Genomic DNA, 15,403 nt, shown 5'->3' on the forward strand with positions numbered 1-15,403 from the left:
TTGCGAAAAGATCAATCTTTTAATCACATCATATACAAAAACAAACCATCCACATCATCCACATGAACAAGTAGCGCGGTTGGCTGAACAAGTAGCGCGGTTGGGGTTAGGATGAGCGCACCATTCTCCTTTCACCAGGGCCCCAAGCAAAGGTTTCTCACAATTACCATAGTTAACTCACAATAGACTCAAGAAGTAGGTTTAGTTTTCACTTCCCCCTGTAATGAAAATAGAATCAGAACTGTCTGAAGAAGAGGAGTGTTCATAAATACTGTAATGTTGTCCCTTTCACCTCCAACTTAACAGTATGTCAGGTTGATTTTCTTACCTTAACACCACCTTTTCACCTTTGTCGAACATACCACAAGTCCATTGGAATCACATAAATAACATGTACATGAAATGACAAAACATTGACCTCTACACATGGAAATACTACACCATCTTGCCTCTCACACTACTGACACACATAAATCATGAATAAGTAGGAGTTAGTAAGTACTCTTGGTGCCGTTATGTAAAAAGCATACAATGACTTAACTGAATAAAACAGCAGTGGCATTGAAGTCAGCCCATAACATCACTCAGTAAAAGCAAACAGTCTGGAGTAGGTCCTTCGATGTCACCATATCCCTAAATAGTGCACTACTTTTGACCAGGGCCCTTAGGGCTTTGGTCAAAATAACTGTACTGCTGTATGTAGGGAAAGGGGTGTAATTTGTACACATTCCATGTTGAGACTATGAATCATATCATGTAAAAAGACATTGAGGACACTGCCATCTTGTTTTCCTTCTCTTTAATTCTTCATACTTCCTGTATCATAGAGAAGTTAACTTACATTTGCTTTTCACCAGGACTAAAACACTAATTAGTCACCGTTAACTGAGAGAACACTTCAATCTCGCCCTCCTGATACTAAAACCTGTTCACCTCAAGTGAGAAACACAGCCCAGACAATATCCAATGTGAGAAGGATAGACAAAAGCTAACAACAAAAAAAAGATTGTGGAGAAAGAGACAAAGGGTATAAGGCAAGTCTGCATACTCCCATAATACAGTAATAGTACAATACTGGCATTTCATCACCGGGACCCATCCATCCCACTCCACCCCAGACACAAATCATCATAATACAGTAGAGTTGCATCCCAAATGGCACCCTATTCCCTTTGAAGTGCACTAAATAGGGAATAGGGTGCCATTTTGGACATATCCCAAAGCCATACATCCTTCCCTCCATGGTGTGGTTGCTGCTCAGTCTCAGTGCCATGTGACTGAATGATAATCATCATCCCACTCCAAAACAGAGACAAACAGAGGCAGGTTGGTCAGGTTTGTCAAAGTTTGTTTGTTAGAATCTACTCCTCTATCCACCTCACTCTCTCTCTTTATAAGTGGATTTAATACAGTGTTGGACAGTCCCCTGCAGTCCTCGGTGCTAGTCTCTCTGTGTGTCCACCTTTAGCTGGTCTGGTTCTGCTTCATGTGGCCTTGGTCTTCTGGTTGCAGTTGCTGTCTGTGGAGGTGGAGTCCAGGTGGGAGAGGATGGGGGCCAGATGCAGGCCTTTCTGCTGCTCTTTCAGGCGCAGGTGTCGGGGCTTGACTGGCAGGGCTACGGCCAGGAGAACACAGCCGATGTGGACGCTGAAGTACCAGGACCTGGGAGGGGAGAGGTGGGATGATTTAGGGATCAATATAAGAATCAGAATTTGACAACTTATAACAAATATTGCAAGGAATTTCTCTTGGTGTTGGACACCGAATGTTCACATCAACTATCACAACAAGTTCATTCAACTTCTCAGAAAAGGGGGAAAAAAAGCTACTGTGTAAGGATAATTATTGTCAACATCAAATGTGTTTAATGCCCTTGACTATTCTCAGAGCTCAAACATCTAATCTCTCTAGAGCTTGCTAGCGCTATTCGTATTATAAATTCACTGAATAAAAATATAAAATGCAACAATTTCTAATATTTCACTAAGTTAGTTCTTAAAAGGAAATCAGTCAATTGAAATGCATTCATTAGGCCATAATCTATGCATTTCACATGACTGGGAATACAGATATGCATCGGTTGGTCACAGATACTTAAAAAAAAGGTAGGGGCGTGGATCAGAAAACCAGTTAGTATCTGGTGCGACCACCATTTGCCTCATGCAGCGCAACACATCTCCTTCGCATAAAGTTGATCAGGCTGTTGATTGTGGCCTGTGGAACGTTGTCTCACTCCTCTTCAATGTCTGTGCGAAGTTGCTGGAGATTAGTGGGAACTGGAACACGCTGTCATACACGTCAATCCAGAACATCCCAAACATGCTCAATGGGTGACATGTCTGGTGACAATGCGAGCCATGGAAAAACTGGAACATTTTCAGCTTTCAGGAATTGTGTAGAGATCCTTGCGACATGTGGCCGTGCATTATCATGCTGAAACATGAAGTGATGGCGGCGGATGAATGCCACGACAACGGGTCTCGTCACAGTATCTCTGTGCATTGAAATTGCCATAGATAAAATGCAATTGTGTTTGTTGTCTGTAGCTTATGCCTGTCCATATCATAACCCAACCGCCGCCATGGGGCACTCTGTTCACAACGTTGACATCGCCAACACGACGCCATACACGCTGTCTGACGTCTGCCCGGTACAGTTGATACAGCGATTCATCAATGAAGAGCACACTTCCCCCGGGGTGCCAGTGGTCATCGAAAGTGAGCATTTTCCCACTGAAATCGATTACGATGCCGAACTGCAGTAAGGTCAAGACCCTGGTGAGGACGACAATCACGTAGATGAGCTTCTTGAGACCGTTTTTGACATTTTGAGCAGAAATTCTTTGGTTGTGCAAACCCACAGTTTAATCATCTGTCCGGGTGGCTGGTCTTAGACGATCCTGCAGGTGAAGAAGCCAGATGTGGAGGTCCTGGGCTGGCGTGGTTACATTACATTTGGTCTGCGGTTGTGAGGCCGGTTGGACGTACTGGCAAATGATCTAAAACTATGTTGGAGGCGGCTTATGGTCGAGAAATGAACAACAGCCCTGGTGGACATTCCTGCAGTCAGCGTGCAAATTGCACGCTCCCTCAAAATTTGAGACATCTGTGGCATTGTGTTGTGTGACAAAACCGCACATTTTAGATTAGGCTTTTATTGTCTCCAGCACAGGGTGCAAATGTGTAATGATCATGTAGTTTAATCAGCTTCTTGATATGCCACACCTGTCAGGTGGATGGATTATGTTGGCAAAGGAGAAATGCTAACTAACAGGGATGTAAACAAATTTGAGCACAACATTTTAGAGAAATAAGGTTCTTGTGCATATGGAACATTTCTGGGATCTTTTATTTCAGCTCATGGAACATGGGACCAACACTTTACATGTTGCATTTATATTTTTGTTCAGTGTATGTCTGTCAGAAGGACTAATGGTCCTCTACATTTCAGCGATAAATTAGCCTGTTGGTCAGAGTTTTAGATAAAAACACAATTGTTCTTGCACTTCCATCCAAGGTCAAACTATGAATACTTTTTTTAGACTTGAGTGAGGTAACGTACTATTCTCTGGATGTGTACCATACGGCACCCTATTCCCTATAGTGTGCACTACCCTATTCCCTATAATGTGCACTACTTTTGACCAGAGCCCTATAGGATGCCATTTACAGTTGAAGTCGGAAGTTTACATAAACTAGTTTTAGTGACTCCAACCTAAGTGTTTCAACCACTCCACAAATTTCTTGTTAACAAACTATAGTTTTGGCAAGTCGGTTAGGACATCTACTTTGTGCATGACAAGTCATTTTTTCAACAATTGTTTACAGACTGATTATTTCACTTATAATTCACTGTATCACAATTCCAGTGGGTCAGAAGTTTACATGCACTAAGTTGACTTTGCCTTTAAACAGCTCGGAAAATTCCAGAAAATTATCTCATGGCTTTAGAAGCTTCTGATTGGCTAATTGACATCATTTGTGTCATTTGGAGGTGTATCTGTGGATGTATTTCAAGGCCTACCTTCAAACTCAGTGCCTCTTTGCTTGACATCATGGGAAAATCAAAAGAAATCAGCCAAGACCTCAGAAAAAAAATTGTAGACCTCTACAGGTCTGGTTCATCCTTGGTTGCAATTTCCAAATGCCCAAAGGTACCACGTTCATCTGTACAAACAATAGTGCAAAAAAGAAACAAACAAAAATAGAACCGTTTGGCCATAATGACCATCGTTATGTTTGGAGGAAAAAGGGGGAGGCTTTGCAAGCCGAAGAACACCATCCCAACCGTGAAGCACGGCGGTGGCAGCATCATGTTGTTGGGGTGCTTTGCTGCAGGACGGACTGGTGCACTTCACAAAATAGATGGCATCATTGGGGGGGGATTATGTGGATATATTGAAGAAACATCTCAAGACATCAGTTTAAGCTTGGTCGCAAATGTGTCTTCCAAATGAACAATGACCCCAAGCATACTTCCAAAGTTGTGGCAAAATGGCTTAAGAACAACCAAGTCAAAGTATTGAAGGGGCCATCACAAAGCCCTGACCTCAATCCTATAGAAAATTGTGGGCAGAACTGAAAAAGCGTAAGTGAGCAAGAAGGCCTACAAACCTGACTCAGTTACACCAACTCTGTCAGGAGGAATGGGCCATTATTCACCCAACTTATCGTGGGAAGCTTGTGGAAGGCTACCCGAAACGTTTGACCCAATTTAAAACATTTAAAGGCAATGCTACCAAATTCTAATTGAGTATGTAAACTTCTGACCCACTGAGAATGTGATGAAAGAAATAAAAGCTGAAATAAATCACTCTCTACTATTATTCTGACATTTCACATTGTTAAAATAAAGTGGTGATCCTAACTGACCTAAGACAGGGGATTCTTACTAGGATTAAATGTCAGAAATTGTGAAAAACTGAGTTTAAATGTAGTTGGCTAAAGTGTATGTAAACATCCGACTTCAACTGTAGGATGCAAACATAGTTTCTTGCCACTCACCTGTAGAACTTCATAGAGGGCCCGACAGACAGCAGCACAAAAGGCACCACAGTGTAACAAATGGCAATCTGGGTGCCCGCCCACGTGATCACATCGTACACTAGCTTGTGTGACGGCGAGCCCAGAAAGTGTGGCCTCACGTTGTGTCTCATCTGGAGAGAAAAAAAGAACCAAAGCAACAAATTCAGTGGAGCAAAAGAAGAAGTGAGACAAAATGTATAAACGACCCTTCTAAATCTCCTGCCCTGCCCTTAACTCTCTCTCTTTCTCTCTCCCTTGCCAAGTTCACATTTCCCATATCTAAGGTTGCGTCCTGAATGGAACCCTATTCCCTTTATAGTGCATGGGCCCTGGTTAGAAGTAGTGCACTATATAGGGAGTAGTGTACAATTTGGGATGCAACCAAGAGTCACGTTTTCAACTGGACTTTCTCTCTCGGCTCGTCCATCAGTGGTGATCTGCCTCGGTGGGTCTCAAAGTGACTCAGGTGATGCTCCATTAGCCTGATTCCTGCCCTGTCTGCTCTCCATCTGTCTATCTGGCTGGCCTGTTATCTGTGCAGTCTAGCAGCTGGACCCAGGCTGCATCTGAAATGCCACCCGACTCCCTACACACAGTGTACAAAACATTAGGAACACCTTCCTAATATTGAGTTGCTTTTTACCCTCAGAACAGTCTCAATTCGTCGGGGCTGCTGGCTCATGTTGACTCCAATGCTTCCCACAGTTGTGTCAAGTTGGCTGGATGTCCTTTGGGTGGTGGACCATTCATGAAACACATTGGAAACTGTTGAGCGTGACCAGCAGCGTTGCAGTTCTTGACATACAGTACATGTGTACCTGGCACCTCCTACCCTTCCTCTGCACTGATTGAAGTGGATTTAACAAGTGACATCAATAAGGGACCATAGACTGACCAGGTGAAAACTATGTCATGGAAAGAGCAGATGTTCCTAATGTTTTGTACACCGATAGGGACCAGGGCTCTGGTCAAAAGTATTACACTAAGGAATAGGGTGCCATTTGGGATGCAGATCCAGTCTCTAATAAATATGCTACTTCATTCAGGCTACGCAATCAGAGCACAGAGTCTCCATGGTGGACTAACTATGAGTGATCCCTTAACCCACACTGGTGATGCAGAAATAAAGAACCATCAGGATGAACGTGGCATTTTGTTTTATCAGGATGTCTATGGTGATAGCTGAAGTCATTGACATAAGAAAAAAAATGTAATTTGTTTAAGCGGATACTGTGAATCACTTTTTTTTAAAACTTTTTAATTTTTATTTTTTTAAATCGGTGCTTTTGAAAAGTTTAGGGCTTAGTGAGTCTCGACAGAAACAGACTTGAGTGAGAGAGAGGCCAGCTTGTGTCTGAGTGTCAGTGTTTGTTTTAGAAGGGGGAGATATGGAAAATGAGAGATATACAGAAAAAGGGAGAAACATAAAGAGACACAGAGAGAGCGAGAGAGAGAGAGATACAGAGACAGTACTCACGGCGCGTGCAGCCAGCGTGACCACAATGCCGGTGAGGAAGGTGAGGTAGTATCCAGGATAGGCTCCGTGCCACATGGCCGACAGGATGAAGGTAGCTGCCGTGGGGTTGTAGGGACAGCGCTCATAACACACCCTGCACACACACACACACACACACACACACGTTCTATGGATTTCAATTTTTTCTGCATCCATTGATAGCAACCATTAGTCTGTGTGATTAACACATCAACCATTAGTCTGTGTGATTAACACATCAACCATTAGTCTGTGTGATTTTACACATCAACCATTAGTCTGTGTGATTAACACAGCTAGAGCTGTGTTAATAAAACAAGGGCGGATCCCGAAGGGGCCCAGGGCCGGATCTTTTTACAAAAACGTCTGTAAAGTCTGAATAGTTTGAGCTAAAAACGATTAAATAGCCATCTATGAAAAGCTGAGACTCTCACGAACATGCATGTTTTACTCTAGGAAGCTCACAGGCTAAACAAGAGTCGTTAGAAGGTAAGGGGTGCTTCTACATAAAAGATCATTGGATATCCCAGTACATAGTGTCCATAATACTATAATAAACTCACATAGTTGAGGTCACAAACTCCACACAGTTGTCACTGACTAGCTGGATATTCATTTCTCACAGAGCAAACAATTTCTATACCTACATCATTTTCATCAGGTTTTTGCTTTGGCAGACATTTTTTGTGTGTGACGTGTCAACAAAACTCATGAATGCAACTATGTATGCCAATTTCTTTGTGTTCTACATGTAGCCCTGGTTGTCCTGAAAAGAAAATGGTAAAATACTTCATTGTGAGGCTAAATATGAGGGCTGTACATTCAGATAAATGAAAGTCAGATTTTTGCTGGGGTCTCAGAACTGATAGGGTTAATGGAAACTACTGTTAGTGCTAACAAAATCCACTAGGTGGCACACTTTTATACAGACAGACAAGTCCCCAGTGCCATGAGTATAGGCACATCCACAAGTTATTTAGGGCACACCTCACATTAAATAAGAATAAAGCCTCAACTGTAATTACTGTATTGTATTTAAATGTATTCTATTTAAATGTATTTAAATAGTATGTACAATGTGGCTGCAAAACTGGTGTTGATAATTAGAGAAAGAAATGGATGAAATTACACTTTGTGTCTTTACCAATTACAGACTAATCCTGGTTTCTTTTGTCTCTGTACCTTTTGAGCCAATGTGCCGTCTGTATATTCCAGTTATCGAGGAACATCTTAAAGCTGGTGGCAAACTGGAACCAAGGGAGAGAATGAAAACATCAGTATACAGTAACTTTAGCTTGGATTCGAGTTATGATAAACATACCGAGGCATGAATGAAGACAAATGGCACAAAAATGACAAATAAATCAAACCTCAATATCCGTTATCCTCAGATTGGAGATGAGATCCCAACGTGGTGAGCCGTCACTGGTGTATCCGTTGAACCCAAAGCCTGCTGCGTTGTTGATGGCATCGGCTGTTCAGAATGAAAACACGTACTTTAAGGAACACCATCATCCATCCACTCACATGTCCCATCTGCACTGTCAATCCATCAATCAATCACTTGTATTTTATAAAGCCCTTCTTTACATCCGCAGTTGTCACAAAGTGCTTAACAGTTACCCGGCCTTGACCCTAAAGAGCAAGCAAAGCAGAAGTGAAAGCACAGTGGCCAGGAAAAACTCCATAGGAGGAAGAAACCTTGAGAGAAACTCAGCTCAGAGGGGATGTAATTGCATCCACAAAGTGCACCATTTATTAGTGATGATAATATCATTATAGACATTCATTTATATTATTAACATCAGATCATCCATCATCCTAATAACAGCGTATTAATATCAAAGTGCAGGACAATACAGAAGCTATACATCATGTTTATGACCAGTAAAGTGAAGCACCATATTCCTTTGAGCTCCTGCAGAAGGCAGTGTGGAACAACATGACAATGAGGCAGTGCATCCGTTCCCTCTGTGTGTGTGTGTGTGTGTGTGTGTGTGTGTGTGTGTGTGTGTGTGTGTGTGTACAGAGAAACACCAAGTGAATCCCACCTCTACCTGCTTGTTATCACCATACTCTCACACCTTGCTGCAAACAAACACACGCATGCACACCTTGTTACAAACACTTCCATGATTAATTCAGCACTCCTCTCGTGTGGACATTGCAGACCCTAAGAATAACAAGGCCAAATTTTGGATATCGGTGAGGAGAAGCTGGATTTCTGATGTCAAGGATGCTACCTCCATTAGAGATGTGTCAAATACAACCGGCACATTAACAGTCAACGGATTCAGGGAAACTAAACTGCTGATCGAAGTTGGACTGATTTCATCACCTTTAAAGCTCATCTGTTCTCAGTCTGGGAGGGGTTACTTGTCAACATGGAATAATGGAGGATATTATAGCTAAGAATTGTTTTCAGGGTCAATCAATGAAAAGAAGCCTAAAGATGGAGCTTTACAATGGGAAACTGTCTACGACTACATCCCGACTCTCCTTCCTTCTCCCACACTCCCCATCATGGATTTGAAAGTGTTGGATTGGTTTAAACATTGGTTGAAGGGCAAGTGCACACTTCGAAAGAAGGGTGGAGAATCAGAAGGCAGCCTATGGAAGAGACAGAGGACCCACCCAGTGTCCAGACGAAGTAGTACTTGGGCCGGGTGGTCAGCATGGACAGGTAGAGGTAGACCACCTGGGCGTAGAAGGGCGTGGTGGCGATGAAGTCGTCGTCGATGTTCCGTTCCACAGGGAACACTTTACACACGGACAGGAAAACCATGAGGGAGAAGAAACAGGTGGCCAGTTTACGGACGACTTCAATCTGAGGAATGGGAGGGGGGGAAAACGTCAGCCATTAAAAACCGTGTTAAACTCACATCGGCTATGTATAATTGAGCTCTTCGCAAGAAAAGACAAAAGACAGCCATGTTGCTATTCCTTCAGTGAATAGGGAATACTGTGCATTTACTACACAGCAATGGTGTCCTCTTAGAAAGAATGTTTCAGACAAGCATTGGTAATAGTTGGCATGTTTTAAAAGCAGAGCATGCTGCCCATTTGGTAACTTTCCAAAACATCATAGTGGCATTTGAGACCAATGCTTACGTTTGGGGAGGGGTCCGTTTGTTTGTGCCTGCCATTGGCCTTCCCATTTGTCTGCTGGTCTCTATGGCGACGGCAGGGCGTACCCTCAATGAAGGCGATGTAATCGTTGTAGGAGCAGGTGGGGCCGGCCAGGATGCCCATGAAGTTGCAATTGTAGCTGAAGTACTCAAGCAGACTGGGCATCCTCCTACAGGGGAGGATGGAAGAGACACAGAGACAGTCATAACACAGTCCTTACAGTGAAGGGGGAGACAGTCAACATAGAGATAGTGACAACTTTGACACAAAAGGGACTCACGGAAACCATCACAACACGGTCGCCCAGTCATTACAGTGACAGTACAGACTGTGATGCTGACTGATACAGGCATAGAATCCACAAAGACTCTCTCTACCTCTCTCAAGATAAATAATGTAACTAAAGGCATTTTTAAATAACCTTTTAAAAAGAGCTACATGAAATGCCTATGGCTAGAGACTAAGGGTCGGTTTTGGAATTCAGCCACTACAGAGACAGAGCGTCCTTACATGATCATACAGGAAGCTGCCATTTTCTGCTCAAAATAACAAAAACATACGTGTAAAACATACTTTATAGCCAGGATTTTCTGATTTGGAGTCAGCTGCTCCTCTTTCCGGCACATTCCTGTTGGGGGGAGGGACGCAGAGATGAACACATATGTAATGCTTGCTTTTGATCAGGGTGGTTTGTGTTCAAGATACTCACTTTGACTTTCTAATGTATTGGAACGAAAACATTTCATAACAGTATATATGGTTGACAAAGGTGAGGCCACCATTCCATGCCCATAGACTTCCTCCCAGAGAGAGGCAGTGTTCTGAGAAGTCAGTGCTGTCCTGTCCTCTCCTGTGACTGTCCAGTGTGGGTATTGATATCCATTACGTCACAGTGGTCGGTCTCGCTCTCTCTCACTCTTTGTAGATCCCTGCTGATCTAAGGGCTAAGTAACAGATGCTAAACTTCCAGAAAGTGTGGAGCCCCGTTGTCTCGGCAACCCCTCTTGTTGCACACCACACCCTGGGGATGAGGCGACCGGAGGGAAGCGGGCCAAATAATTCTGAGTTGTTTATGGGGGCCATTACTCTGATAACAAGATAAGTACAGCTAATCAGCTCATTATATTACAGCCTAATGCCTGCTAGGGACTGGAGCCACATGTGACACAGGCCATCCCTCATCCCTGTGTGTGTGTGTGTGTGTGTGTGTGTGTGTGTGTGTGTGTGTGTGTGTGTGTGTGTGTGTGTGTGTGTGTGTGTGCGTGCGTGGCAAGCTATTTATTTTGATGAAGCTATTGCTCCTTATTCTCTCGAACACATACTTTCTATTCTGCTTTCTTCTTCTCTTTTAGTTTTGGTCCGTGTGGCAGTTATCAGAGCACAATAGAATGTGTACTCATAAACGTACTGGGAACACAGCCTTATGATCCGGACTCCTCCACATTTCTATGGCGAAATGGAGTAAGTATGTGAGATGTTCCAGCGATGTGGGGGTATTAAACATGCCATAACATTGGAAGTGATGTGAGGAATATCCCATGACGTTACTAGTGCATGACTTCTGTCTTTTGGTCCATCTGACATCAGAGGAGGAGACAGGCTTATGTGATTAATCCAGAAATATATTCTCTATGTCTGGTTTGAAGGGGGGGGAAAAGCTCCTTTACTTACCATCGTGGATTTCAAACGTCAAGCTAGTGATCTTCTGTGTTATCACCATCATAGGCCTATGGAGAGAGAGGGAGACAGAGAGAGAGAGAGTAAGAGAGAGTGAAAGTGTAAAAGAAACTAGGGGTAGAGGAAATGAAATAAGTGATCATAAGCAAAAGCTATATTAGGATATAAAAGCCGTCCCATGAATTCAGGCATGGTTTCACACAATCTTCCGACACAATGTTACATGAGGACATCGGGGCATTGTATTACCGCACTCGAGTCTTACCCTGTGAAGTCAGCAGAGTACATGCCATAGTCGAAGACGTACACACGCGTGATCTGGCAGAAGCTTAGATACCCCAGGGCCACCACCAAACAGTATCTGAGAATAAAGACAGACAAAAATCACAATAGCTCACTACTAGGGCTGGGAATTGCCAGGGACCTCATGGTACGATATTATCACGATACTTAGTTGCCGATAAGATATGTACTGCGATTTTCACGATGCTATATGTATTGCGATTCGATACTGCGATTAGATGTTCCAAACATATTCTTCACTACATGCCTGCTGCAGAGAGATGAAAGAATGAATCAGAAAACAAGTTTTGATCATTTAGGGAAATACAAAGTTGGAAGTTTACATACACTTTAGCCAAATACATTTAAACTCACTTTTTCCACAATTCCTGACATTTAATCCTCGTAAAAATTCCCTGTTTTAGGTCAGTTAGGATCACCACTTTATTTTAAGAATGTGAAATGTCAGAATAATAGTAGAGAGAATGATTTATTTTAGCTTTTATTTCTTTCATCACATTCCCAGTGGGTCAGAAGTTTACATACATTCAATTAGTATTTGGTAACATTGCCTTTAAATTGTTTAACTTGGGTCAAACGTTTCGGGTAGCCGTCCACAAGCTTCCCACAATAAGTTGGGTGAATTTTGGTCCATTCATCCTGACAGAGCTGGTGTAACTGAGTCAGGTTTGTTGGCCTCCTTGCTCGCACACGCTTTTTCAGTTCTGCCCACAAATTTCTATAGGATTGAGGTCAGGCCACTCCAATACCTTGTTGCCACAACTTTGGAAGAATGCTTGGGGTCATTGTCCATTTGGAAATCCCATTTGTGACCAAGCTTTAACTTCCTGACTGAGTTCTTCAGATGTTGCCTCAATATATCCACATAATTTCCCTTCCTCATGAAGCCATCTATTTTGTGAAGTGCACCAGTCCCTCCTGCAGCAAAGCAGCCCCACAACATGATGCTGTCACCCCTGTGCTTCACGGTTGGGATGGTGTTCTTTGGCTTGCAAGCCTCCCCCTTTTTCCTCCAAAAATAACAATGGTCATTATGGCCAAACAGTTCTATTTTTGTTTTACATCAGACCAGAGGACATTTCTCTAAAAGGTACGATCTTTGTCCCCATGTGCAGTTGTAAACCGGCTTTTTTGTGGTGGTTTTGGAGCAGTGGCTTCTTCCTTGCTGTGCGGCCTTTCAGGTTATATCGATATAGGACTCGTTTTACTGTGGATATAGATACTTTTGTACCTGTTTCCTCCAGCATCTTCACAAGTCCTTTGCTGTTGTTCTGGGATAGATTTGCACTTTTCGCACCAAAATAGATTCATCTCTAGGAGACAGAACACGTCTCCTTCCTGAGCGGTATGACGGCTTTGTGGTCCCATGGTGTTTATACTTGCGTACTATTGTTTGTACATATGAACGTGGTACCTTCAGGCATTTGGAAATTGCTACCATGGATGAACCAGACCTGTGGATAATTATAATTTTTTGGCTGATTTCTTTTGATTTTCCTTATGACGTCAAGCAAAGAGGCACCGAGTTTGAAGGTAGGCCTTGGAATACATCCACAGGTACACCTCCAATTGACTCAAATTATGTCAAATTAGCCTATCAGAAGCTTCTAAAGCCATGACATAATTTTCTGGAATTTACCAAGCTGTTTAAGAATTTACCCACTACATGGACATTTGGTCTGGGATGGCAGAATCGTGGCATAAGACGACTAATATCCTACAGTCTGTGCTGGCCGAAAGGTGACAAAAGACGACGTCTCCATGGAGACAGAGCTGTTGAGCATGGGTATCATAATCATTCCGTAAACATCCCAGCAGGACGTAGAGCAGCTCGTCTCTGTCAGTAAGTCACTCAGCCAGTCAGTCACACACCTACTCCTGCGGCCTCATTATCGAACAGAGGGATCTTGCGGGTGCTCTGTGTTGCTCCGTGTTGATGTTCATGCACTAGCTTAAAGCTTGGTATGTCCTTAATAGGCACATCTCTCTCCATCTCCCTCTTTCAGCCTCATCTACACTTAGCCTACCCTCTCTTTCTTACGGCAAAAATCGTGGCAAAAAATTGCAAAACTTGTACAGTCTGTGCAGGCCATGGAGACAGAGCTGTTGAGCATGGGTATCATAATCAACCCATAATCATTTCAACAGGACACATTTAGTCACTCAGCCAGCCAGTCATTCAGCTAGCCAGCTGGCCAGTCAGCCAGTCAGTGAGCTAGCCAGTGAGCCAGTCAGTCAGCTAGCCAGCCAGTCAGTGAGCCAGTCAGTCAGTCAGTCAGCTAGCCAGCCGGCCGGCCAGCTAGTCAGTGAGCTAGCCAGTGAGCCAGTCAGTCAGCTAGCCAGCCGACCAGTCAGTCAGCTAACCAGCCAGCCAGCCAGCCAGTCAGTGAGCCAGTCAGTCAGTCAGTCAGCTAGCCAGCCGGCCAGTCAGTCAGCTAGCCAGCCGGTCAGTCAGCCAGTCAGCTAGCCAGCCAGTCAGTGAGCTAGCCAGCCAGCCAGTCAATCAGTCAGTATGCTAGCCATTCAGCCAGTCACCCACCTGCTCCTGCTGTCTCATTATTGAGCAGAGCGGGGATCTAGCGGGTGCTCTGTGGTGCTCTGGCACATCTCTCTCCATCTCCCTCTCTCAGCCTCATCTACAACAAGCCTACCCTCTCCTTCTTACTTCCTCCCTCGCTCTCGCTCCTTGTCTTTCCCACCCTCTTCCCCAGTCTCTTCCACCCTCTCTCTCCCTTTTCCTCCCTCCCTCTTTCCTTCTTCCTCCCCTCTCTCTCTGGCAGTGCTCTGAACTCAGGAGGTACAGTGGATAGTGGCTCTGTTACTCCCAGACAGCCTCCCAAAAAACACCCTATTTCCTATTTAGTTCACTACTTTTGACCAGGGCCCACAGGGGGTGGAAATATGGTGTCATTTGGGACACACAGCCTCTAAATCATCAGAGAGGAGACGATTATATCTCACAGCCTGCACAGTCCATACACGTGCACAACCCACACACATCCCCACAGGAAGAGAGGAAATGTGTGTGTGTGTGTGCGCGTGGCAGGGAAGGCATGTTAAGTCTCAAGGAGTACACCACACTCTCAGTCTTCACACACACTCCATGGCGATGACTCATGCAGTCAAGCTCCCTGCAGACTATGAGGGTCAGGAAGGAGAGACTAGGGCGGGGGGGGGGGGGGGACAAGGAGAGAGGAAAGGAGGAGACTACTAGCTCCTTCAGCAGCACTGTGAGAACCTGTGACTGTGAATGCACCTGAAGACACCTCTGGGCTATGTCAGTCAGACAGCTACCACCATCTCTTCCTCCTCCGCTGACTGAGCTCTCCTCCAAGATAAGGAAAGGATTCAAGCAAAACATTTTCGAGTCAATGTTGGAGGCATATGTGCTGCCGTTTACAGATCAATCTAATTTCTCAGAGGAGAACTAAGGGAAGGGAAAAAAGATTGTTGTGGCCCCTCGTTTTTGTCAGAGGACCAAGATAAGTGGCGAGCCAGGCAATGGTAGTGTCCCAAATGGCACTCTATTCCTTGTATTCATATAATGCACTGCTTTTGACCAGGGCACATTGGGTGCCATTTGGGACCCAGCCAATCTCTTGCCCACACAACTGACGAGAGAGACAGAAAGAAACAACAGCAATCTATGCCGACCTGTTCATTCCTCTTTTTTTCTCCAAAGTATCAACTGAACATCAAAGTAATCGATTAGGCAGTGAAATTAGTATTCTCCACAATTAGTTTCCTCCGGGCCTGTAGATGGGGCCTGGGCATC

At 44.0% G+C, this 15,403-nt stretch overlaps 1 protein-coding gene across 1 annotated transcript in view; it reads right to left on the reverse strand.

Annotated features, from left to right (window-relative positions):
• mboat2b (membrane bound O-acyltransferase domain containing 2b) overlaps positions 1-15,403 on the reverse strand; it is a 64,180-nt gene continuing 48,777 nt past the window's right edge. The window contains exons 4-13 of the mRNA XM_020455088.2: positions 11,591-11,686; positions 11,320-11,375; positions 10,222-10,276; positions 9,631-9,817; positions 9,154-9,346; positions 7,890-7,993; positions 7,702-7,766; positions 6,502-6,634; positions 5,004-5,155; positions 1-1,662 (exon numbers count right to left, since the gene is read on the reverse strand). Coding sequence (XP_020310677.1) covers positions 1,485-1,662; positions 5,004-5,155; positions 6,502-6,634; positions 7,702-7,766; positions 7,890-7,993; positions 9,154-9,346; positions 9,631-9,817; positions 10,222-10,276; positions 11,320-11,375; positions 11,591-11,686 — 1,219 coding nt within the window. The 3' untranslated portion in view covers positions 1-1,484. The remainder of the gene's footprint in view (positions 1,663-5,003; positions 5,156-6,501; positions 6,635-7,701; positions 7,767-7,889; positions 7,994-9,153; positions 9,347-9,630; positions 9,818-10,221; positions 10,277-11,319; positions 11,376-11,590; positions 11,687-15,403) is intronic.

This window comes from Oncorhynchus kisutch, linkage group LG21, assembly GCF_002021735.2.
Source record: "Oncorhynchus kisutch isolate 150728-3 linkage group LG21, Okis_V2, whole genome shotgun sequence".
NCBI classification, from domain to species: Eukaryota; Metazoa; Chordata; class Actinopteri; order Salmoniformes; family Salmonidae; genus Oncorhynchus; species Oncorhynchus kisutch.